The sequence below is a fragment of the Crotalus tigris genome, unplaced genomic scaffold, assembly GCF_016545835.1.
Source record: "Crotalus tigris isolate CLP2741 ecotype Arizona unplaced genomic scaffold, ASM1654583v1 scf7180000019173.45859301935:6455823, whole genome shotgun sequence".
In the NCBI taxonomy this organism is placed as follows: Eukaryota; Metazoa; Chordata; class Lepidosauria; order Squamata; family Viperidae; genus Crotalus; species Crotalus tigris.
Window position 1 is genome coordinate 1,681,247 of NW_024097414.1, and position 25,048 is coordinate 1,706,294.

Sequence of the window (25,048 nt, forward strand, 5' to 3'; positions counted from 1 at the left end):
CGTTATTTTTATAAATAACTCAAGATGGTGAACGTACGTCATACTTCTTCCTCTTCCTTCCCACCCCCCCCCCCACAACTGTGTGGTAGGTTGAGGGGGAGAAATCGACCGGCCCAAAGTTACCGAGCTGGCTTTCATGGCTAAGGTAAGATTCGAACTCGCAACCTCCTGATGATTGGATCATAGTCACCCAACAGGCTTTTGTGCCTAAGACGGGACCAGAACTCAGTGTTTCTAGAACACCTTAACCAAAGTTATTTGCCAGGTACTGAAGATATTTTCAAAGATTTAAATCTCTCTCTCTCTCTCTCCTAGCATTTCAGGGGTTCATTCATTTCCCATTTTCATTCATTTACTCTCTTTTGGAAAGATTTATTGAGCAAAATTGGAGGATGGGGTGGAGGTCACAAGAATTCCCGCAGCTGAATTCTTTTCTCTCTAACAGTCAGTCTATTCCATTCGGGTGGAAATAGCTTTATCTTCTCACTAGCTACAGTCCTAGTCGATTGAGACAATAAATAAACCTCAGCAATCAATAAGTAGCAGCCTGCTCAGGAACCAGCAAAATGGGCAATCTTTTTTTCCTGATAACTCAGCTGGGGATTTACACAGCTGTCTCCTGGATCTTTACCACTCCTGAGAATATAGCAACTTCTCCTCTGATGTCTCATCACAATAGAGGTAGTCATAAAAACGGTCCTAAGTCACCTTCTTCACTGCTGTTATAATCCTGAATGGTCACTAAATGAACTACCTGTGTCCACCTTGTTTGGCAGGCAACGCTGAGCGAGAGAGACCCAAGAATTTTCCTGAAGTTTTCAGCGACCACAACATACCTCTCTTGGGGATACAAATGACCATTTCATTGTCTTGCAGCGACAAAGAAATAGTGGTGTCGGGAATTTCGGATATCAGATCAACCAATTCACACACTCCGTATTCTGTGACATCCCAGTCTTTCGAAAAACACCTGCAAGATGAATAATTCAGGAAACACTTGGGGGAAAAAAAAAACCCACTGCCTTAAGATAGAACTGTAGAACTAGTTACACAAACACAAAACTGAAGCTTTCTACTTGCCCGTGGCAAGCCTCTGCAGGAAATCAAAAGGAAAGCAAAATATTTTTTTGAGGTTTAAACCCAGTACTGAGAAAAATATTTTTTGCAATGTAATAATCGTTGGTCAAGCTATGTATTTACTGGAATGCTGTAAGGCATTTCTGTAAATCTTGACTTTAGTGTACATGCAGTTATCGCCTCTGGGTTAAAAATCCCAGAGTGATGATGTTAGGGTAGTTTGATGGAAATGATTACATTAAAAAAAATACCCCACAGATATATTTAGGAAGAGACCCCCCCCAAAAAAGATTGGCTCATTTCTGGCGTCCCATCTTTAACAGCAGCCAAATTTTAAAATCAACTCATTTCAATTTCTTCTATTCTATAAACCTCTAAACCTGGAGGATTTTGCTGCTGCCTTTTAATTTTAATTCCGAGAGAAGAAATCGGTGTCTCCCTTCCCGTGAAAATATATGACTTGCTTTAAATGCCCAAGCTGCTAAATTAAAAAGAAAATACACACACACACACAATGCAGATATTTTTACATTTGCAGTTGGAAATGTAAAATGATGCGTTGGCACAGCTCTGCATACCTACCAATGATAAGCATGTAAGAATTCTTTGACTATCACTCGCTTACTGGCCTGGGACTTCAGGAGCTTTAGTAAGTCTTGAGTGAATCGCTTCACTTGAGCCCTGTGTGTTAAGGTTAACAAACGCTTGGTTCCTATCCCGAGAATCTGAGAAGTAGAAGAAAAAAAAAGTTTGCACGTAGATCTACGGCGAAATCTGAGCGCGCGCCAATCAAGTTATATTTCTCTTGATTAGTGTGAAGGACTGGGACCAAAATCTAAAGGCCAAACTCTACAAAGCTGGGCAAGACCAAGTCAACAGGCACTACAAGGAGAACTCAATTTACGATCGCAATTTGGACTAGCATTTCCGTTGCAAAGCAGAATGGTAGGTGAGTGTACACTGTCAGCTACCTAGAGTTGCTTTTTCATGTTTCTCATGATGCCGGCCCCCCTTTCAAAGCCAGCTCTTGGGAGGCCAACATCGCTGGCAAGGAAGCAGAACGTCTGAACTCACCTGCAGGACATGAGGCACCGATTCCAGCAGCTCTATTAACTTGGAATAGCCATAATCCGACACACGGCATTGTTTGGCAAAATGGTGATGGTACATGGGGATGAACTTGTTGACGGACATAATGCAGGAGGGCTGGTTTTTCAGGAGATCAATCACTTCTCTACTGAACTGGATGAGTTGTGGGTTGCCCACGGGGCTCTTTGAACGCAACAGCCAAGGTTCTGGAGTAGAGGAAAGAAGATCCCCACCCAAGAAGGCACCTTTATTGGGAGGAACGCACGAGAAGGCAATAAACATGACGGTCAAGGAGCAGAAATTGGAAGTACCCCATTGGTAAGACTAACTGTAGGAGGAGAGGCAGAGCCTGGGAGAGGAGTCAAGAGAGGAATCAGCCTGGGATCATTGTGTTCCCACAAGCGGTCCATTGAATTCCGTTGACTCTTAACACCAGTTTAGTGCTGACTGTTAAGTTGACTAGATTCTTGTCCATAGGCATCAGCAACAAATCATCTTAATTGAAAAGTAACATGTGGTCCTGATTCTTCGTACCTGTTCAAGGTATTAATCCCATTTATTGGAAATGGGAAAAGGAAAAAGAATAATCTGACGTGGGAGTAAATTACTGTTCTTTTCCAATGTTTGAAAGGACAACTCCCTTTAGGCTATCTGTCATGGATGGACCTGAAGTCCAAAACACCAGGAGAACATTGGGTTATCTGAAAGCAAGCTTACATTAGGTTAAAAAGTTAAGGCACCAGGCTAGAAAAGTGGGAGTCCATGAGTTCAACTACCGCTTTAGCCATGAAAGCCAGCTGGGTGATCTTGGGCTAGTCCAGGGGTAGGCAACCTTGGCTCTTTTATGACTCGTGGACTTCAACTCCCAGAATTCCTGAGCCAGCTTGGCTGGCTCAAGAATTCTGGGAGTTGAAGTCCACGAGTCATAAAAGAGGCAAGATTGCCTACCTCTGGGCTAGTCCCTCTTTCCCAGCCCAACACAGCTCACAAAGACTGTTGCTGTGGGGAAAATAGGAAGACGTGTTGGACATCTTAGGTGGTTTGTAAAAGCAATAAAGGCAGGATACAAATGAACACAAACAAATAAAATCTCGGTCAAATAAGTTCATGGTTGCCATGGCAATCTTGGTAGGCTGGGAAGAAAAACCTCATCTAGGTGGGAAGTCTCCTGCTTCACAGGTTGTCTTTGCAAATTCAGACAACAGGGGAGAAAAGGAACGAATGATCAAGGTCAGGCAGCTAACTAAGACAGCAACCAAGGAATAATATACATACCTGTGGCAGGAGGAGGTGGTTTATTATGTATCCACTTGACAACTTTGATGCCATTTTGCGCGATAGCAATATTAACACCAGGAACACAGGAGATAAGGTGCTCCAGAGGAACACCTCCTTGGCCTTCTTGAACCATTTCTAGACTGTTAAATTCTGAAGCATAACAGTCTTGGAAACTACAAAAAAAAGGGGGGGAGGGAGAAGTGAACATAAAAGAATTAGCTCAACGCTGATAGGGCCGTTTCTCTTTCTCTGCCTGTCAACAAACTTTGTGTAACTACTGGAGATCAAACACAAACAGCCCCCTTTCGTATTTTCTAATCGTAACAGGCAATGGAGTGACTTTGATTTCATCCTAATTATAGCAATAATGGGTTAGTAAAAACCAGTAAGGATCCCGATCGTGGGCACTGCAGAGTCACCTCGGTTCTGAATATTCTATTATTAATTTGAAGAGCTGGATGCATCTCAACCCTTTGGGTGTCAGAGTAATGGTTTACCTGAGTAGTGGTACTGTCCCCTCGTGGGTCTGTAACAAGCTATGAACTTGAGGAGCAAATGCCTTCAGAGAATGAACCACAAAGGGAATTTTGTAGGAGTCAGGATCAAAGTCGTGCTCGCTAAAAACCAACGACAAAGTTAAGTTTTATTGGAAGCCGAGCAAAGAAAATCTGCCTGTATAACTTTACCCAGTATAGCCCACAGCTTACATGTTCAATGCTTGAAGCTTTATTTTTCCCAACTTCTACAATAACTGGAAAGAATCCAAACCAGACTTATTTTTCTCCCATAAAGTGTTAAGAGGTTCAATCAAAAATTCTTTCTCCTAGTACAGGTAGTTCCTCGATTAATGATTTTTCATAGCTCCAGGGTGACTGACGACCCAGATTTGAAGTTCCGACGGTCGTCCCCTGCCCCCTCCCCCCCGCAGCCACGTGATCCCATTTTGCGGGGTGAGCAACTGGCCCCTATTTATGGCTGCTTGCAGAGTTCCACTGTCGTGTGAATGCAATTTATGATGTTTCTATTGGAAACTGGCTTTTACTTCCAGTTTATGGCAAAAAAAAAAAAAAAAAGGCCCGTTGTGGACAATGGAATCGCTTAATGATTGTGGCATTAGCTTAATGATGGTTGGTGATTCCCTTAAAAAACTGCAAAAAAAGTCAACAAATCAAATTGTAAAATTAAGCAATCTGATGGTGACTTGCTTAACAAGCAGCATGAATTTACAGCCATAATTCCAGGCTCAGTTGGTCGTAAGTCAAGGATTTCCTGCATGCCGAAGAGTGGATTTAATCCATGTTGGTTTGACAATACCCACAACTACGAAAGGAGGGAAATGGATCTAAGATCAGTGGCAAAGCATTTGCTTTGCACATATAAAGCCCCAGCCTTTCTATTGGAAGAAGCACTAAATGGTTTTAAAAAGCTGTGGTGGTGCAGTGGTTAAAATGCAGTATTGCAGGCTGACACTGCCCACTGCCAGCAGTTCGATCCTGACCGGTTCACAGTTGACTCAGCCTTCCATCCTTCCGAGGTCAGTAAAATGAGGACTAGATTGTTGGGAGGCAATAGGGTGACTCTGTAAACCCCTTAGAGAGTGCTATAAAGCATTATGAAGCAATATATAAGTCTAGGTGCTATCGCTTTTGCTAAATCCAACAGACTCAATGGCGAACAATTCCTATGCTCGTAAGGACTTACTCTGCTTTGAAAACCAGCCAAAAACCCAGTTATTTCAAAGGATTTCAAAGAGAATAAAACCCACCAGTTCTGCTTTAAAGACCCTGATTCAGAAACCAATTTAATCAAGTGTAACTTTCTGGGCTATTCAGTTTTGATGGCAGAGCTTGACTGCCAAGAAGGGGAAGCAAATTTACCTGAAGTCTTTGTTCACACAATGCCGTTTGCAGACAGGCTCATGATATTCCAGTTCTTCGAAGATGACGGGGCTGCAGTTAGCAGAGGAGCCGTCGTGCGACTGCGAAGATCCTAATGGGCTCTGCCTCGCTTGGCTGCTGGGTAAGAGGCAAAGCAGCCGACCGTTGCCTTGATCACGGATCGCTACTATGTCTGTTAATTTGTGCAAGTCCGACACATTCAGTTTGTGTCCGAACCTAGAAACCAAAAGCAGAAATGGCTTAGTGAAATGAAAAAAGCTAAAAGAAGCAATCTGCAGCTCTTACAGACATCCTGGAATAGCAGGGATTAAATCCCGGATCCAGGTGACCGCAAACAGCAAGTCTGGAGTTGGTCGGAATCGGCAGCCTTGCGTGCAAAATTTCCCACTTACTTTTTCTCGTAAATCTCGGTGAATTTGGAAAGGGGGAGGCAGCAGGCTGGGGCGTCCTGAAGAATGGACACTGCTTCTGAACTGTAAAAAGAGAGAGCACGTCAAGAAACAGCAGCACTGGGCATCGCTGAATCCTTTCTTTGCAGAATTGTGAGACTGTTCTTGAAAGCAACGAGGTTTACAAGCAGCAAAGATTCTTTATGAGCCTCAATAGGCCAAGTCTGTGAGTGAAACAGATATTTAAAAAGGGCCAAAGATCGACTAAATCTTATTTCCAATACGCTCTAAATAAGGTCGACCGGCAGAGCTAATTTGGTGTAGCGGTTAAGGCACCAGACTAAAAACCCAGAAACGGTTGAGTTCTAGTCCTGCCTTAAGGCTTGGGGCCAGCCTCTCTTTCTCAGCCCTAGGAAGGAGACAATGGCAAACCACTTCTGAAAAATCATGCTAAGAAAACAGCAGAGAGCGATCCAGGCAGTCTCCAAGAATCGGACGTGATAAACGAAAGAAAGAAAAAAAGGCCAACATACAAAGTAAAACCGCGCCGCTGCAACTTTGAACGGCCACTAAACAAATGGTTGTAAATTGAGGACTACCTGTGTTGCTTATTTCCTATCTCCTCCATCCCAAAAGAATGAGACTGCTTCCCCTTTTTGCAATCCCCTAGGCAAAAACATGCCCCAGTTTTCTCAAATTATCCCTCTAGTCCAGAAACCCCCAACCTTTGGGGCACCAGGGATCAGTTCCGTGGAGAGGTTTTCCCATGGACTGGAGGGGCCGTGGTTTCGCGTATCGCCTGCATCCCACTGATGGGGCTTTGCTTGTTTGTGCAGCCTGGTTGCTGGCATGCCGCGGCCCAGTGCTGATCCACAGAACGGGAGCTGGGGACCCCTACTCTAGTCCACAGAAGATTTTTAGTTCAAAGACATTAAGTGCTACAGTATTATAGTGGCTGTCGTTTTGTTGACCCGGACATAAGAGGACAGTATCAACTGTGAATATATGCAGATAGCCCCGCTATCTCTGGCCACTTGCACAACCATGAATGCAAGGTCATAAAAGGACAGCAAAGGAAACACCCAATATCCTAACCCACCTGGGAACATATGGTGGAAACACCCAAAAGGGAACATTTTTAGCTACTTCTGCTCTCTCCCTTCTTATCTACAGTGTGCCAGCCTTAAAGGGCGAAGTCTTTACCTTATGTGTGCCAGCTTGGCTGGGTGAATGGCTTATGTAATCAAAGAGGGTATAAAAATAAGGCTTTTCTGATATTTGGGGCTTTTTCTCTCTTTTAGAGAAGCCCGTTATTTGTTCAGCTGAATAAAAACGTAAAGCTTGAAGGCAACTTCCGGTTACCTGTATTTTGTATCAAGCAAAACCTCAGACCCCGCACAGCAGTTTTACCTAATCAGTGCCAGACATTTGCTGGCAGCTCCTGTGGCTAATGAGACCTGGATCCTCTTGTTACCAATTTTGTATCTGTGCAAGCTGTTGACAGCAGTGATGGCTTCTTGGAGATTCTCCATCTGAACAACAGCCTTCAACTGGTAGTCAGTGTGAGGACTAAGTTCTACGTTCTTTACCTGATTAAAAAAAAAAAAAGACGAAAATTGGAGGCGAGTACGATCTTCAAGGTAGAATTAAAGCAATTTTGTAACTCACGTACTTATGGAGCTACTAAAACAGCCAGGGTTGGGCTTATAAATTCTAAAATTCTAAAGCAATTAAAACCATTTTAAAAGACGTTTCAACAAGAAACAACACCCACACCGAAAGTTAAGTATAAACAGCGGCCTTGTAAGATGGGTGGAATTGTTTACCTTGCCGTGCTTACTGAAGGTATCCTGCAAAGATTGTTGAAGCTCTTTTCGGGAGAGCCGGTAATCCAGATTGCTAATCTGAATGTCTGCTCCATTTGCAAAGGGATCTGGGCAGTCTGCATGGCTGGAAGAATTGGTGACGTTCAAAGCGAGCGGAGAAGACCGGTTGGAAACGCTTGGAGACACGCTCCTGCGGCCGAGGGGAGGAAAGAGAATCTGGAATCATTCATTCTGTAGTATACAGGTAGTCCTCGACGTACAACCGCAATTGAGCCCAAGACTTATGTTTCTGAGTGAGTATTTTGTTAACTCAGTTTTGCCCCATTTTACGACTTTCCTTGCCACTGTCATGGTTCCGACAGACGAAACTCTTCAAAAGAACTTCGAGGTATTGTGAACCTTAAAGAATCTTTATTTTGAGCAGCATAACATCGGCTCTGCATAACCGAAGCCAAAAACTGAATTCCCCTCCGTAGTATCAAAGCACAATTCCCTCCTCCAATTAACAGACATAAATCACGTTCCCCAATTAGCTTGAAACACGGGCTTCCTCTCCAGTTCTCCAGCCGCCAATTCCTTATCAGCTTTGGTTACAATAACCTTGATTCTCACTCTAGGTTTAGTGTTGTTCAACTCCCACAATTCTGGGAGTTGAAATCCACAAGTCATCAAAGGGCCAGGTTTGAAGACCCCTGCACTAAATGGAAGTCAAATGTGGCGTTCCTCTCTAAAAAAAACAGTGCACAGCCGCGTGACGCAATGACACCTACCTCGATGACCAACAACTCTGAGAGATAAGAATGGGACTGTGCTGTCTGGAGGCCGTCAGCATGCTGAAAGCTGAAGGAAAGCTGACCTGGAAGGCGTTCTCCTTCTCCTTCTTGTCCACTGGGGAGCTGTTGATACTTCTGGCTGCCATCATCTCTTTCCTGGGCGAAGGAGAAAGGCTTAATTAAAGCCTCACACTGACAGAGCCTTTGACGAGTATCTGCCTTGGAGATTCTCAGTCATCCAGGTCATGGTTGTCCCAAAGGTGCTTTTTCAAGAAGCAACTGGACTTTCGTTTTTCTCTTGGAACATTTTGGACAGAGAGGACCGCTGGTTTGAAAGAGGGGTCAAAGAGGCCATCTAGGTCAAAATTGGACAGCCCCCTCTCAACAGAGGGGGAGGGATACAACATCATCTATCTCCCGTCTACAACACAGTCCTTTCAGCAATTTCAAGAAGGTTCCACACTCATTTGCACTACTCAGGTGATTCTGAGGACACAGATAAACCTCCAAGTGGCCTCAACGGCCCTCTAAAAGGATGCAAATGACCAGCTGTCTGCAAGGAGTATAAATCCTTCCATTCCCTCACCATCCGGTCAGAGCTGAAGAAGCTTCTTGGATGAGAAGCGAAACGTCTTCAAAGAGAAACAAGAAAGTCCAGTTGCATCGTGACAAAAACACCTTTAGGTCTGCCTTGTTCTCAACATACTTTTGATTGTTCTTATGGTGACCAGGTTCTCCTGCTCCTGCTTTCTTGGTCGCCTGAAGTACAGAGCTGGCCGGGGTAGAACTGCTGTTTGATGAAGGAACTCCCTCTTTTAGCTGATCTTGGCGGTGTTCAGAGCTTCTTCCCGGTTTCGATTCAAGGCGACACAGTTCCTTGGGAAACAAAAAAAAAAAAAAAAGGGGGGGGGGGCTACAGGTGATCCTCAATTTACAAGAGTTGATTTAGTGACCATTCAAAGTTACAACAGCTCTGAGGAAAGCGGCTCATGACCGTTTGTCACACAACCGTTGCAGCATCTCCGTGGTCACGTGATCAAAATTCAGACACTTGGCAACTGGCATGTACTTATGACAGTTGCAGTGTCCCGGGGTTACGTAATCACCTTTTGTGACCTTCTGACAAGCCAAATCAATGGGGGAAGCCAGATTCACTGAACTTAACAACTGCAGTAGTCACTTAAAACGGCTGCGGCAAGAAAGGTCGCAGAAAAAAGTGGCAAAATTCACTTCACAACCGTCTCGCTTAGTCATGGAAATTTGGGGCTCAGTTGTGGTCATAAAAAGAACTACCTGTCATCAGCAAGGGGATTTAAAAAAGCACAAGATGTCTCTGTGCCAGGGGTCTTCAAACTTGGCCCTTTTGTGACTTGTGGACTTCAATTCCCAGAATTCCTCAACCAGCATGCTTGGCTGAGGAATTCTGGGAGTTGAAGTCCACAAGTCACAAAAGGGCCAAGTCTGAAGACCCCTGGTATAGACTTTAAGAGGAATGGAGTTCAACTCCCAGAATTCCTCAGCCAAGCATGCTGGTTGAAGAATTCTGGGAGCTGAAGTCCACAAGTCATCAAAGGGCCAAGTTTGAAGAGCCTTGCTGTAAACAAATGTTTGGCACATTTATGTCCAAAGTACACCTTAAAAAAAAAACACCCAAAACTTTGCGAAGACCGATTAGATCAGAAAGGAAGGAATGCTTTTAATTTTTCAAAAGAGGCATACACTGGAAAGCCACCCCACCTGCAAGCTTTTAACAGTGGTGTTTTTCGGAGCGGATCCATGCCCTTGAGGGCCTTTTGAGGCCGCAGCCTTGGTGGTGGCAGATGGGTCGTTCGCCGTTTTGCTCATGAGGCACAGCTTGGCGTTCCGGTTGACTTTCTTGGGCGACTTGGCTTTGTCTGCCACAGAAGAGCCCGCGTTCTTGGCTTCTGCCAGCTCTCGGTTTTTGGGGGTGAAAGACACGGTTATCCTGTTGCCGAAGACATCTTCGTTCTCCATCCGCTTCTGGGCTCGCTCGGCGCTATCTTGACTGAGGAAACGGAGGATGGCGCTGCTGCCGGAGATGGTCAAGACTTTCCCCCCACAATTGTCCGATAGGCGCCGAAGTCTCAGGCAGACACTTTTGCTATCTCGGTTGGTGGGCAAGTTGTAAACATATAACAGAGTATGACACGCCTGTTTCAGAGAATTAAAAAAAAAAAGGGCTCAGATATGCTTCTCAAGAGGCCAGGGCAAAACAACATAGCTGAACACTTGGACAATTTAAAATAGAAAGAATCCTCAGATCAATAAACCCGCAGAGACAAAAGACACCTCGGGCCAAACCCGGATAGGCCTGTTCCGTAAGGACTCTTCTTCTTGTGCCCTATCTGTTATCGGACACTGGTGATCATGTTGGTGATCCTGTTCTTATCAGCAGCCGCGTGAAAAAGTGCTGCTGAGTTTTGTCCAAACCAGTCCCTTAGATTTTGAAGCCAAATCCGTAAGAATTGCTTGAATTAATCAAAAGCTGTAGAAATTGAACCCTGATGTCTACAGACAGGGCAACTTCGGCTTCCATAATTCCCCAGCCAGGATGCTGATGGGAGAATTCTGGGAGTTCTGGGAGTTGAAGCTCACACATCGTAGTTGCCCAGGTTGAGAAAGTGCCTTGCAGGCATGAAATGTTTTACAGGATTGCCGACAGTCAGAACCTGCTTCGTACTAAGGGACAACAGGTGTTTTAAACTGTTATCTGAATTGTGAAAGAGGTGAGTCACTCTCTAACAGTAAATTCCAACAGTCCTCAACTTACAACCAATTTGTTTAGTGAATTTTTGAAGTTACAACAGCCCCTGAATAAAGAGTTTATGACATTTTGTTTCCCTACGTGACCATTGCAGCACTCTCGTGGTCCAAATTGGGACAATTGGCAACTAGCACATCTTTAGGATGGTCCCGGGATCTGGTGATCCCCTTTTGAGACCTTCTGACAGGCAAAGTCAATAGGGAAGCCAGTTTCGGTTAACAACCGTGTTACTAACTGAACAACTGAAGGACTTAACAATGATGTCAAGAAAGGCAAAACTTGCTTAATACCTGTTTTGCTTAGCAACCAAAATTTCTGGGCTCAACCATGGTCATAAGCTGAGGACTGCCTTTACTACTTGTATTTCCAACTTTATTTCCCCATTAATAACTGCAGCCGACAGGTAAAGCAGGAGGAATCCATGGCATGGATTTAAAAATTTAAATGCCCGTCCACCTCCCTGACGACACTTCAAAGCCTCACCAGTGATCAGCCACTTACTGTTTTCTTCAAGGGTAATCTTGGGGGCAAATCTGAAATAAATTCTTCAAATCGGATTAGCTTGTGGGCGTGGTGCAAAAGTGCTTCGGAAGCCTGGTTTTTATGAACCAGGATGATGTGGAAACCGTGGCGGTGCCTCAAGTCGCTGAGTTCCAGGGCAAAGTTGACATCAGCTGGGGAAAAAAAAAAAAAGACCCAAACCCCAAGTCAGTGGCTTTGGGAGGTTCTGATACTTGACACAAGAGTGCATTTTTCATGAGCATCTGCAGGGCAACTTCAGAGGGCAAAATACTGGCTTTAAACTTGAAACTGCTCTTGTGCTGCTGACCTCAACAAAACCAGCCAAAAGTCATCGCAGAAAAGCAACTATTTAAAGCGAGATCATTTCAAAGAGATAGGAGAAAAACAAAACAAAACACTACCCAGTTAATTGGTTCTCAAGCCTGAGTGGAGTTTATGCCGCAATGCAAATAACACTGCAATGAGCATTGGTTAGGGGTTTTTTTTTTTATCCTGCCTTTATTATTTTATAAGTAACTGAAGGCAGTGAACATATATATTGCTCCTGCCTCCTCTTATTTTCCCCACAAGAGCTGTGAGATGGGTTGAGCTGTTGAGGTGGACTGGGCTGAGAACGAGGGACTAACCTAAAGACACTCAGCTGGCTTTCGTATCTAAGGCAGGACTAGAACTCCCAGGCTCCTGGTGATTGGCCCAGTCACCCAGCCAGCTTTCCTGCTTAACATAGGACTAGAACTCCCAGCCTTCTAGCAATTGGTTCAGTCACCCAGCTGGCTTTCAATTCTAAGGCAGGGCTAGAACTCCCAGCATCCTGGTGATTGGCCCAAAGTCACCCAGCCAGCTTTCCTGCTTAAGGCAGGACTAGAACTCCCAGCCTCCGAGCAATTGGTCCAAAGTCACCCAGCTGGCTTTCAATTCTAAGGCAGGGCTAGAACTCCCAGCCTCCTGGTGATCGGCCCAAAGTCACCCAGCCAGCTTTCATATTTAAGGCAGGACTAGAATTCCCAGTCTCCTGGCTTCTAGCCTGGAGCTTTAATCAATAAACCAAGCCGGCTCTCTTAATTGTGAAGCTCCCATTATTTAGGCCTTTGAATGCAACTAAGTCGATGGATTTCGAATCTGAGCAAGGATCCAAATGACTCCCAAATGAAGCACCGTTGATACGTACTTGAGACAAGCACCACGGTGGCTGGTGCAGCATGGGTATCTGCAAACCTCCTAAGGCTCTGTCGGAGTTTGTCATCAGCAGCATTTTTGGCTGTGGCATTGATGTGTGCAACAGTCACCTAAAGGGGGAGGGGAGGAGAAAGGAAAATTACATTTCGAGGAAAGATTAAACACAGCAGGTCCAGAGTGGATGGATCCCCCCCCCAAATCTTTTGAGCGCGCACCTGGCAATTGTTCAGCTCCTCAATCACTTCCTTGTTTTCCTTACTAATGTCACACACGCAAATGAATTCGGCCTCTCGGTGGCCTTTAAAAAACTTTTCCCGGATGCGCTGGACCACCGCCACGGCGGAACGACCAGACGGGACTGAACAGTTTTCGATATCCCAGAAGACCCCAATGGGAGGCAGGTTTTCCAGCAACTGGTTCGCGATGGCAATTTCTGGAGAGCCTGCATTCAGAAGGAGAAAAGATCCAGCACCTTAAAATAACCGCGCTTCTCCGATGAGCTCCATTTCCCAGCCTTTGCAACTTTAAGGTGGGCGGGACTTCAAGTCCCAGAAATCCCCCAGCTGACTGAGGAATTCTGGGAATCTGAAAAAGTTGCCCAGCTTGGGACACACTGGATGAACTGGACGGTTAACTTTAAAAGGATGAAGTCAAAGGATATGAATTACCGTGTTTGGGGGTCAGCCGGCCAAAGCTACTGGCTAAGAGAAGGCTCTTCTCTTTCCTTGTTCCTTTGGTTCCACAGCCATTACACATTGGGAGAGAAAGGGGTGCCACCTGGGCACTGGGAGGAGGAATATCTGGCCACATTTTAGCTGCTTCTACCACGTTTTCTTGCGACGACTGTGGAGGAAAAACATGCACCATGGCCTTAGCACGACGACACTGCACAGAAACCAACTTCTACCAGCAGTTCTAGCTCCCACAGAGGTATTCTTAAACATCCTTTATTTCTTCAACATTACAGGGGGCCCTCGGCTTACATTCGTTTAGTCACCAAAGTTACAAAGCCCCCCCCCCCCAAAAAGTGCCTCACCAGAGTTTTTCATACTTATGACCTTCGCCCGCATACCCGTGGTCCAGGTGGTCAAAATTCAGACGCACGTATTTAGGACGGCTGCAGCGTCCTGGGGTCATGTGATCCCCTTTCGCGACCAGATTCACTTAACAAACGTGTGTTACTAACTTAACAACTGCGTTGATCCAGTTCAAAAACAAACAAAAAGAAGAGGAAGTCAAGCTATTCTCCAAAGCGCCTGAAGGCAGGACAAGAAGCAACGGATGGAAACTAGCCAAGGAGAGAAGCAACCTGGAACTAAGGAGAAACTTCCTGACAGTGAGAACAATTAACCACTGGAACAACCTGCCTCCGGAAGCGGTGAATGCTCCAACACTGCAAGTTTTTAAGAAGAGACTGGACAGCCATTTGTCTGAAATGATGTAGGGTTTCCTGCCTGAGCAGGGGGTTGGACTTGATGACTTCCAAGGTCCCTTCCAACTTTATTATTATTATTAACTAATTATTATTATTAATTAGTTATTAATTATTAGTTATTATTATTAATAACTCATTTGGCAACTGTCTTGCTTAGCAATGGAAATTTTGGGCTCAAAAGTTGAGGGTTACCTGTAACAGCCAACCCGTGGCAGCCATTTTGAAAAACCTGGACGTACCTGGACTGATGCTAAGACCAGGCTGACCCTTGGACCAAAGTGCCCGCCTGGCCTCTAGGAGCCGATTTACCTTCCCAAATCGCATTAATGGATTAAAAAGAGGAAGTACGAACCTTGCTTAAACACTCCGTGCAGTGGTGGGAGCCCTTTAAGCAAAGGGGAGGTGAAACCTTTAGGTGCAACGAGTTGGTGCAAACGCAAGACATTCGTTCCGGCTGGGCCAGGTGTTCCTCGGACAGTCCCGCCGCCCCACTCAATTCAGAGCAGGAAAAGTAGCCAGGAGCCGTGCAGCCCGGATGGGGGGGAAACGGACGCATTTTGTGCAGGTTCCCGGGACAGGCTTGGAAGTGGACTTTCCCGCAGCAGGAAAAGTGGGAGCACTGAGGGACCGGGTTTTCCCGGCACAGGCCAGCCATGTTGCTTCTTGCGGGGTTGTTCTTGAGCGAAGAGGAGGACTGGCAAGCCAACTCTGAGCCTATCTGCCAAGTGATTGTCCCAGTGCCGGGGGTGCTTAAGACCGTGCCAGGGTGAATCAAGCTGCCGCTGCCGCCGCTGCTGTTGCTACCACCACCGCCACCACCGATGTTGCCGCCGCCGTTGCTGCCACCACCAAAGTGCAACTGAGGAACCCGAGGGGAGGAGTCAGAGCCATGAGAACAGCAGCTTACTTTAGGGTTGAGGGAAAGCTGGATTTGCTTTGGCTGGAGAGAGTGGACGTCGGGGAGGGGAAGGGCCGCGAATGGCTGCAGAGGAGCGTGGCGAGCCGAGGGATCCTCCTTCAACTCTGCAGCACCTCTTCTGCTCTCCATGGGCTTGTTCTGAGGGGAGAGAAAGAGGGAGGGAAGGGGAGAGAGAGAGAGAGAGAGAGAGAGAGAGAGAGAGAGAGAGAGAGAGAGAGAGAGATGGGGATATGACAAACAGGGGCCAGGTTAGGTTGCTGAAGATTTGCAAAAAGGATTTCAGACTGGAAAACATCAAGCTCACTAGAAGCGCAGGCAGTCCTTGACTTATGACCAGCTGTTTAGCGACCGTTTGAAGCTACGCCACCCACCCAAAAAGGTACTTAGGACCTTTTTATTTGTAATATTACAAACTTGGCCATGGCTGTTTGCAGCACCTCAGTCACATGACCATGGGCTCTATGGGTTTTTCTTTTTTGCTTGCCAGTTTCTGGCAAAATACAGCCATCATAGACAATGGGTTTGCTTAACAAACGTGGATTCGCTTTAAAAACCACGGTGATTCCTTTAACCACGACCACAAAAAAAAAATCATGCAATCAGGCGGGTCACATGATGACCTGCTTAACAACCAGCACGACTTATAACTGTAATTCCAGGCTGAATTAGTCATAAATCAAGGACTACCTGTATTCCATGTCTGAAGGGCTCCGGGACCCTAAGGGTTGAAAGAGCCATTTGGGAACTTTGCTCTGTTTCACAAAAAATTATAATGTAAAACAATTCCTATTCATTTTGAAGCATCTTTGGCTTTAATGCTTTTGCTGAAGCAGAACAGCAGGCAAGAGAAGTGCGGTGCAAACAACGTATATAGACAACAAACCCTGCAGGACACAGGGCGCTGTCCCAGAAGCAGGCACCATTTTTGAAGTGGCCACGATTCATTGCAGTCACTCCCAAAATGGTGCCCCTTTCCAAGATGGAACTAGACAACCTAGGGATGCAGTGGTCCGTTCTCCTTCCACAACGTGAACTCCAGAGATCTACAGAAGGTAAGTGTATGACTGCTGAGGAAGCTGGTGTGTGTGTGTGTGTGTTGAGGAGGGAATGGGAAGCAAGGCCAAGGTCTGAGGGGACCCTGATGGGTGAGGATGGGTGAGAGATAGATGGAGGAAGCCAGGGTGAATTTGCCCAAATTTTGTTCACGTAGGGGATGCTTCAATGGCTTTAACTTCAAAGCCAGATCATAAGTAGTTTTTTTTTTAGGGGAGTCTATTTTAACTCTGGCCACTGAGCAACCAGTTGCAAGTTGAGGACTACTTGCATATCAATTTAGCATTTCACTTAATAAACATTTAAGTCCATACTCTACCGTTTTTGCAGTGAGGGGAAAATTCTGTTCAGTAATTGAAAAGCAGTTAGAAAATTTCCAGAGCCAGGGCTTCTCATCATTATCTTGCAGCTGAAGCCATCCGAGTGATCTAGGACAGACGTTCTGAGCTATTTTTCCTTCCATTATATGTCCAAACAGAAGTCAACATTCTCCTCTCTTTCCTTTCTTTCATTCTAACTGCGAAAAATGTGTAGATTGCACAAGGTCAGATTACATGCCATCGAAATACCTAGTTATTCAACATGCCCGATACATTTATATCACCTTTTTGAATGGCTAAGCAAAAGGCAGAATTCTTTAAAAAAAAAACAATAACAAATATTGATTTTCAGAAATCATGCAGGTGTGCAGAAGGGAAAGGGATTCAGCAAAGGAACCGCCACTGAAGAAATTAAAACTGGTACTTTCCCCCCCCTTTTTTTCTACAGTTTGTAGAAAAATATTTTATTAGATTATAGAATAAAATACAACAATACAAAAGCAAATAGGGAGGAAAAAGGGGGGGAAAGTGAGGGGGAGAAGGGAAAAAGAACAGACTTCCTCTGTTGCAGTAGAACAGGGGTCTTCAAACTTGGCCTTTTGATGACTTGTTGAAATCCACAAGTCATAAAAAGGGCCACGTTTGAAGACCCCAGCTTGTGGACTTCAACTCCCAGCTTGTGCTGGCTGAGGAATTCTGGGAGTTGAAGTCCACAAGTCATCAAAGGGCCAAATTTGAAGACCCCTGATATAGACTTTAAGAGGAATGGACTTCAACTCCCAGAATTCCTCAGCCAGGCCCGCTGGCTGAGGAATTCTGGGAGTTGAAGTCCACAAGCCATCAAAGACCCCTGCTGTAGGAAGGAAGCATTAACCTTGAACCTCAACTTTTTTACTTTCCCATAATATTACAAAGTAGCCATTTCTATAACCACAAATGGATCTAACCAGTAAAGCCCAAAATCCCCCCCCCGCTTTTTTTTAAAAAAAAGTCATCAACTTTTTGACACCTGGCTAAGCACTGCTGGTACTCACATATTGTCACGTCCTAAAAGTGGTGCAATCTGTGCAGAGGTTGAAAAGCCCTGATCTAGAGCCCCCCTGCAATACTTCTTTCCCCCTCCCAGGTTACCTTTAGGGGGGCACCCCAGAAAGGCTTCTGAGCCCCTGGCAGAGACGCCCAGAGAAGAGTTGGCGCCCGCCTGGAGAGCCAATATTGACCCAGCCCGGGCTTCCCTCGCTGCAGCCGGAGCTCCAAGGGCGGCAGGCAGGCAGGCAAGGGCGGCGTCCCCAGAGCAAAGTCCACCACTCCCGTGGAGGAACCACCGCCTTCCTTCCTTCCTGGGCGGGCTCGTTTCCCCTGGCCGGCGCTCCAGCCCAGCCCACCTTGGGCTCACCCCCTCCCCAGTCTCCTCCCGCGGCGAGGCTCACCCCCGACCCTGAAGCAGGCCGGCTGCAACTCCGGCGGCTGGGCTAGGCCCGGCCGGGCAGGGAGGCGTGTCGTGTCGTGTCGTGTGAATGCGCGCCAAGGAGCCACTCACCGCCCTCCGTCGCATCCCAGCACCCACCGCCGCCGCCGCCGCCTCTTCTTTGTTTTGCTCCCGCTGCGCCCTCCCCCTCCCTCCCCCGCGCGCTTCCGCTTCCGCGGCGACAAGCGGCGCTTCCGGCCGCCGAGAGAAGGAGGGCGAGAGAGCGCTGTCGTAAAAGCGTCGCAAATGTTTGTTGTTGTTTTTTTTTCCCGCATCCCATCTAGCTGCGCCTCTCGTTGGTCCTGGGAGGTGGGGTCGCCTTTTCCATGGCGTTGGCTGGAAAGAGGCGAGGCGGCCTCTCCGGGCCCAGATGGTGTGGGACTCCAGGTCCCAGTATTCCCAGCCAGTGTGTGTGTGGGGGGGTGCGGGGTGATGGTGGGGGTTGGAGTCCTGAATGGCTGCTTGTAGTTTTCTAAGCAACGATATATATATATCATATAAATGGTTAATTGCGAAGTCGTGTCCGACTCCATGGACAACGTTCCTCCGGGCCTTCCTGTCCTCTACCATCTTCTGGAGTCCATTGAAGCTCACGCCTGCTGCTTCAGTGACTCCATCCAGCCACCTCATTCTCTGTTGTCCCCTTCTTCTCTTGCCCTCCATCTTCCCCAGCATCAGGCTCCTCTCCAGTGGGAGAATATATATATATATTATTTACACTATTTAATATATAAGTATTTTTATAATATATTTATATATAATATTAAAAGGAAGCCATATGTTTCCTCTAACTTTGTGTGTGTGTTTGTATGTATATATATGTATAAGGAGCTTGAAATAGCTATACCAGCTTCCCTTTAACTGTTAGCAATCCAAATTTAACATACTTATATGCACACACACACACACACACACACACACACATATATGTATATATGTGTGGGTGTGTATATATGTGTGTGTATGTGTATATGTATATGTATATTATTTACACACATGCATATATATATATATATATGTGTGTGTGTGTGTGTATATATGTGTATATGTATATATGTGTATATATATAGGTCTTTGGTTATTCGGTTTTCTCCCGCGTAAAATTGGAAGATATATATATGTATATGTATATTTGTATATATGTGTTTATATGTGTAATATATATATATGTATATGTGTGTGTATATATGTGTGTGTGTGTGTGTGTGTATATATATATATATGTAGGTCTTTGGTTATTCGGGTTTTATATATATATATGAAACATGGTTTCCTTTTTATAATATTAACATTCTATCCTTTTATTCTATATTATTTATATTCTATTAAATGGGCACACACATATCAGCAATAAAACAACTACAACCATTTCACATTTTAATTTTGCTTTTTATTTAACTATTCTGCTTTTTATTTAACTATTTTGTTTTTGGTTCTAAAGTCCTATAGCAAGTCAGAGATTCCTCAGAGATTGTTTTCAGGGCGTGTTTAAGTATGTTCTATGCAGGGGGTTTAAAAGTTTCCAGAAGAGTGGATTTTTGTATCATCTGAAAATGGGAAGATTCCGAAGAATAAGCTGCTGTACAGAACACGAAGCGGAAAGGTGATTTCAGCCACCAAGGCCCTTCCAATTCAACATGATTTATCTCAGACATGGTTGAATATAAACGAAACCTTATTTGGTCATTAGGAGCAGCAGGAAAAAAAAAATCTAGAACAAGTCTTCTCCAAAATTATTCTAAACTGATGACTACAAGGAGATCTAATTTAACATTCTTCATCTCTTTCAGGAGAACCCTTTGCCAGATACTTTTCAAGTTGTATCTTCTTTAATATGGCAAACACAAGCAGAAGCAGTTTGAGGACTTCTTCCAGATGGTGGAGCAGTTGGTAGCTATTGCAACAGTCAAAGCTTATTTTTAACAGCATCTCCAGTCTTTTCATTGTGCCAACACAGGACTAAGTTTGTAAGATGAAGCTGATGATCTTGTTAGAGTTGAGCTTGGACTGATGGGAAATTTAAGTAGGAGGGCCCTCCCTTTAGTCGATTGCAAGCAACCAGCTGCTTCTCGGTCTCACTTTGCCGTCTCTAAAATGAAATAAAATTGTCATTTATTTACTTAGTCATCCATTTTACATGACTCTAGGCCGCTTGCAGTGCAGAGAGTCCTCAGTTTATGTGGCTGGAATTTCCATTGCTAACAAGACAGTTGTTTAAGTGAATGACGCCCAATTTTACGACCGTTTTTGCCTGGGGTTGTTCAGCAAATCCGGTTTCCCCCATTGGCTTATTGAAAGCTGGCTGGGAAAGTTGTAAATGGTGATCACGCGATCCCAGGACCCTGCACCTCTTGTAAATGCATGCTGGTTGCCAAGCACCCATATTTGGATCATGTGGCCACGGGGACGCTGCAACAGTTGGAAGCACGAGGAGGCAGTTGTAAGTCACTATTTTCAGGGTCAACTTAACTTCATACAGTTGCTAAACGAACGGTTGTAAACTTGTAATGATTGTAATGTGGCAGATATTTGAGCCGCCAGGTATGACAGCTCTAAATAAACGTGTCCCAAAGGATGCTTTTTTTCAGGAGGCAACTGGACTTTTCGTTTTTTCTCTTTGAAGATGTTTCACTTCTCATCCAAGAAGCTTCTTCAGCACTGACTGGATGGTGGGGAGTGGAAGGATTTCTATTCCTGGCTTACAGCTGGTCATTTGCATTCTTTGAGAGAGTCGTTGAGGCTACTTGGAGGTGAGTCTGTGTCCTCAGGGTCACCTGAGTAATGCAAATGGGTGGGGAGCCTTCTCGGCTGCAGGATGTTTCTGCCCTGGGTCCCTTCCCTGTTGAAGACAGGCGCAGGCTGTTGGGGATGAGTCTGTGCTGTCTGCAACCCAAACTGAAGCACAAATGGCTCCACACCCATTTGCACTACTCAGGTGACCCTGAGGACACAGATAAACCTCCAAGTGGCCTCAACGACTCTCAGAAAGAGAACTAACGATCAGATGACTGCAAAGGAATATAAATCCTTCCATCCCCCACCATCCAGTCAGAGCTGAAGAAGCTTCTTGGATGAGAAGCGAAACGTCTGCAAAGAAAAACAAGAAAGCCCCGTTTGCCTCCTGAAAAAGCATCTTTGGGACAACCAGGACCTGGACGACTGAGCACCTCCATAGACACCTCTAAATAAACCGTTTTAAAATCCCTAATTTATTTGGTGGTGTGTTGGGGAGGTGGGACACCTTACCACACCGAAGAGGCATCTCTACTGGGACAAAATTTCGACTGCACAGGTGCCTGAAGGCTGCAGCTAAATTACAGGCTGCTTTGATGCTCTGCACTTCACACAGATCAGCTTTGCACCAGTGGTAGAACGGTTCAGGATTCACCTTTTGAGAAAAGGACGAGAAAAATGTTCAGATATTTATTGGGTAAATGCAGCGTTCTCTTTTAGTCTGGCTCAAGTGAAGAACATCTGTTTGAACATGCTGGTAAAACACAGAAGTACAAGTATTTTTTTTTAAGCAGGAAAGGCATCCCTACAGCTGTTGTGTGAACCAATGAGGGAGAAAGAAAGAAAAAGAAAGGAGAAAGAAAGAAAGACAGAGAAAAAGAAAGGAAAGAAAAAGAAAGGAGAAAAGAGAAAGAGAAAGAAAGAGAAGAAAGAAAGAAAAAATAAGAAAAAAAGAGGAGAAAAAGAAAAAGAAAGAAAGAAAGAAAGGAGAAAAAAGAAAGAAAGAATCAAAGGTGCAAAACAAAAGAACATTGAAAAAGTAGCTTCCCAATTTTTTTTACAGCAGTTATAATCCTAGGTATAAATGTGCTTCTTATTCTGTGATTACAACATAGAAACATTGGGCTGGAAGGGACCTTGGGAGATCTTCTAGTCTAACCCCCCTGCCAATGGCAATTCTTACATCATCCCAGACAAATGTTTCCAATTCACTTTTTTCTATTTTTTTTCTTAAGAACCAATCCCTAAATCATTTATACATCATTAGCATTATATTCTTACCACTCCAAAACAGTTCCTAAAAGGGGAGGTGGACTCCTGGAAAAAAGTCTGACAGATTTCAGCGCTCTGCGCATGGATGCAAGATTTGTCATCTCTCTTGACCTCACTGCAACGGCCGTTCACCTTGGAGGAGAAAAATCAAACACACCGCTGTCAGTATAAGCAATTCAGAGTTTGCGTTGGATAGCCTACGCCTGCCTTGAAGGACAAGGTTATTTACCCAGCATGAACGGTTATGCATTCAGCAAATACCACATCTCTAAAGACACCAGCCATTCGTACATATTTTATGAGTTCCACCATCGGCACTTTGTTCGTTGGCTTTGTCGCTACGTTCAGCTGTTTCTTGACCGTTTCTTGACAGTACAAAATTTCCGTCGCTAAGCGAGACAGTTCAGTGAGTTTTGCCTCATTTTGCAACCTTTCTGGCCACCGTTGTGAAGGGAATCGTGGCAGTTGTGAAGCCAGCAACACAGCGTTTAAGGGGATCTGGCTTCCCCATGGACTTGGCTTGTCAGAAGGACACAAATATCTGCAGTTCAGGATTGGAATGAAGGATCCTTGGTGCTCTCTGAGCTTGGCTGTTTTCTTGCAGACGCCTCATTGCCCACTAATGACGTTAGCTAGTTTGGCTAATGAAGCGTCTGCGAGAAAACAACCAAGCTCAGAGAGCACCAAGCACCTACAGTTGTTGTTGTTGTTATTGTTCTCCTCCTCCTCCTCCTCCTCCTCCTCCCCCCTGCAAATCCCACTCCCTCCTAGCACTGATGATGTTACCTAATTTGGCTAATGAAATGTCTGCAAGAAAACAACCAAGCTCAGAGAGTGACAAGGATCACTCATACAGCCCTATCTTAGTCAACAGTTATTGCATCTCTCCTTTTAGGCTAAGAAAGATAAAGGTTTCCTGGTCTAGTCGTATCCCACTTTAGGGCATGGTGCCCATCTCCCTTTCTTGGATGAGGAAGCCAGCATTTTCCAAAGACATTTTCCATGGCCATGTGACCAGCATGTGATACGTCAAAGGCACATGGAACACCATTAGCTTCCCACCGAAGTGGCACCTATTTATCTACTCGCATTTGCATGCTAGGTGGGCAGGAGCTGGAGCAAATAACAGGGACTCACCCCATCATCCAGTGCTCGGGCCTTGAACCCAGGCTATCAGCTTTCCAGCTGATAAGCTCAGTGTCTTCGACCACTGAGCTATTGTGCCCCCTAGCCCTATCTTAGACGATGGTTATAGCATCTTTCCTTTTAGGTTACTAAAGTTCAGTATTTCCTCTGCTAAATACCTGCCAGGCTTGTATGAATTCTGACAAGCTCTTAGCCAGGGAGCGGTCCGGAAGCATCCATTCATTGCCAGCTTCATTATCGTTGGTACCCAAAAGACCAGCAGACACACCTAGAAAGAACGGGGAAAAATGAAACGCTGCAGATTACAAGGGCAGCTTTGGCAGAATCAGAGAACGTCCCGTGCTGCTATATTATTTTAATGTTCTAAGAAGGCATTTAGGAACATCCGTTCATTCTTAAAGGGAATGCTTATGTCATATCTGAATGCTTCGGACAAACCATGATGCCATCCATCCAAGGTGAAGGTGCAGAAGTCGTAGCCAAGGTCACAGAAAATCAAGGCTCCATCAGCTGCAATCATTTCAACATGGTTTGTGTCCACCTGGACGGTGGTGCCATTTCCTTGGAGAGGAATGTCAAAACTCCCGCAGTCCTTCAGCAGGGAAGTGTTGTACTGCTTGTAGATCTATTTGAAAAGAAAGTTAAAAAAAAATCCAATTTTGGGAGATTGCTTGCAAAGGGCTAAATGCAAGCCAGTGAAAATATATGGTTGATTTAGGTTACTCTTAAATCTTAGCTGAGTATGTAGACTGAGTCACTTTTCCAACCTAAATTGAACTCAATCTAAGGTTGACCTAGGTGATCCAACTGAGATCCAATCTAGAACTAAGGAGAAATTGGGAGAACAAATCATCAATGGAATGGCTTGCTTCCATATGGGTGTTCCATCACTGGAGGTTTTCAAGAAGAGATTGGAAAACCATTTGTCCAGAATGGTATGAGGTCTCCTGCTCAAGCAAGGGGGTTGGACTAGATGACCTTCAAGAACCCTTCCAAGTCTATTCATTATTCTGTGTTCTATGAACCCAAATTCTTGGTTTAGTGCCTTGGGATTTGTTGTTATGTTATCCAAAATAGGAAAGGGTGGATAGTTGACATACATATCACCGGGTTGGAAATATCAAAAAATACCTAAAAGCTTAGATGCACGTTTAATTTACTTTAGCATCTCCATCCATCCATTTTGCTTCTGTCTGGACTGATAATAGCTAAAACTTTAACTCAAGATCCAACTTTTACCTTCTGTTCAGGGTAAAGGATGACCACTCTTTTGTTCATGTTGAGGTATAGAGACCTGTCCACACCACTGCTCTGGTTTAGGATGACTGTAAAGGCATTCTGGGAAAAATCTTTGGCCAGCAGTATACTACAGTTGGAGGTCAAGCTGTACATTTTCCCATCAAATGTCCACAGGTGCTTGGTACCCATCAACAAGGCATGATCTGGATGGAGTCCAAACATAGAATCACACAGTTACTTCAAGGAGTCCAATCTTGGCCACTTTAAGACCTCAGCTGTGGACTTCAACTCCCAGAGTTCCCCAGCCAGCATGGCCGTTGGGTCAGAAAAAGATTAGACTTTTGGACTCCCCGACTAAACCCTAATATTATTCTGAAATAAGGCCTTGAATTCAGATTTTATCCTAACTTTCTTTGAGACTAGTCTTCATTGTCTAGAAGCCATCTAGATGCCTCCATCCTTCAACTATGGAATGGAAGAGTTTATAATTTAGAGCAGGAGTGTCCAAGCTTAGCCGCTTTTAAGACCTGTGGACTTCAACTCCCAGAAATCCCCAGCCAGGTCTTCAAGTTGCCAAGGTTGGACACCCCTGAGTTACTTGTTGGTTTTGTAGAGTCCCTTGTGGGGAGGAGGACCTCTTCAGTGGGGGG

General features: G+C 45.0%; 2 protein-coding genes across 5 annotated transcripts in view; both read right to left on the reverse strand.

The window, feature by feature from the left end:
• The window catches only part of MARF1 (meiosis regulator and mRNA stability factor 1), a 26,960-nt gene extending 8,795 nt beyond the window's left edge, over nt 1-18,165 (reverse strand). The window contains exons 1-19 of one of the 4 annotated variants that reach the window (XM_039360370.1): nt 18,081-18,165; nt 16,540-16,737; nt 15,156-15,305; nt 13,482-13,656; nt 13,029-13,255; nt 12,806-12,923; nt 11,617-11,789; nt 10,068-10,502; nt 9,037-9,206; nt 8,328-8,486; nt 7,558-7,747; nt 7,142-7,320; nt 5,735-5,815; nt 5,322-5,558; nt 3,942-4,061; nt 3,442-3,617; nt 2,152-2,372; nt 1,660-1,802; nt 837-970 (exon numbers count right to left, since the gene is read on the reverse strand). In XM_039360370.1, the coding sequence (XP_039216304.1) occupies nt 837-970; nt 1,660-1,802; nt 2,152-2,372; nt 3,442-3,617; nt 3,942-4,061; nt 5,322-5,558; nt 5,735-5,815; nt 7,142-7,320; nt 7,558-7,747; nt 8,328-8,486; nt 9,037-9,206; nt 10,068-10,502; nt 11,617-11,789; nt 12,806-12,923; nt 13,029-13,255; nt 13,482-13,656; nt 15,156-15,305; nt 16,540-16,683 (3,232 nt within the window). In that variant the 5' untranslated portion in view covers nt 16,684-16,737; nt 18,081-18,165. Of the gene's footprint in view, nt 1-836; nt 971-1,659; nt 1,803-2,151; nt 2,373-3,441; nt 3,618-3,941; nt 4,062-5,321; nt 5,559-5,734; nt 5,816-7,141; nt 7,321-7,557; nt 7,748-8,327; nt 8,487-9,036; nt 9,207-10,067; nt 10,503-11,616; nt 11,790-12,805; nt 12,924-13,028; nt 13,256-13,481; nt 13,657-14,600; nt 15,306-16,539; nt 16,738-17,671; nt 17,942-18,080 lie in introns of those variants that run through there. The other 3 variants (XM_039360367.1, XM_039360368.1, XM_039360369.1) reach the window with 3 other exon arrangements.
• Nucleotides 18,166-19,376: 1,211 nt separating this feature from the next.
• The window catches only part of LOC120315652, a 37,437-nt gene continuing 31,765 nt past the window's right edge, over nt 19,377-25,048 (reverse strand). The window contains exons 38-43 of the mRNA XM_039360366.1: nt 24,399-24,601; nt 23,598-23,784; nt 23,318-23,427; nt 22,023-22,145; nt 21,255-21,396; nt 19,377-20,097 (exon numbers count right to left, since the gene is read on the reverse strand). Coding sequence (XP_039216300.1) covers nt 20,084-20,097; nt 21,255-21,396; nt 22,023-22,145; nt 23,318-23,427; nt 23,598-23,784; nt 24,399-24,601 — 779 coding nt within the window. The 3' untranslated portion in view covers nt 19,377-20,083. The remainder of the gene's footprint in view (nt 20,098-21,254; nt 21,397-22,022; nt 22,146-23,317; nt 23,428-23,597; nt 23,785-24,398; nt 24,602-25,048) is intronic.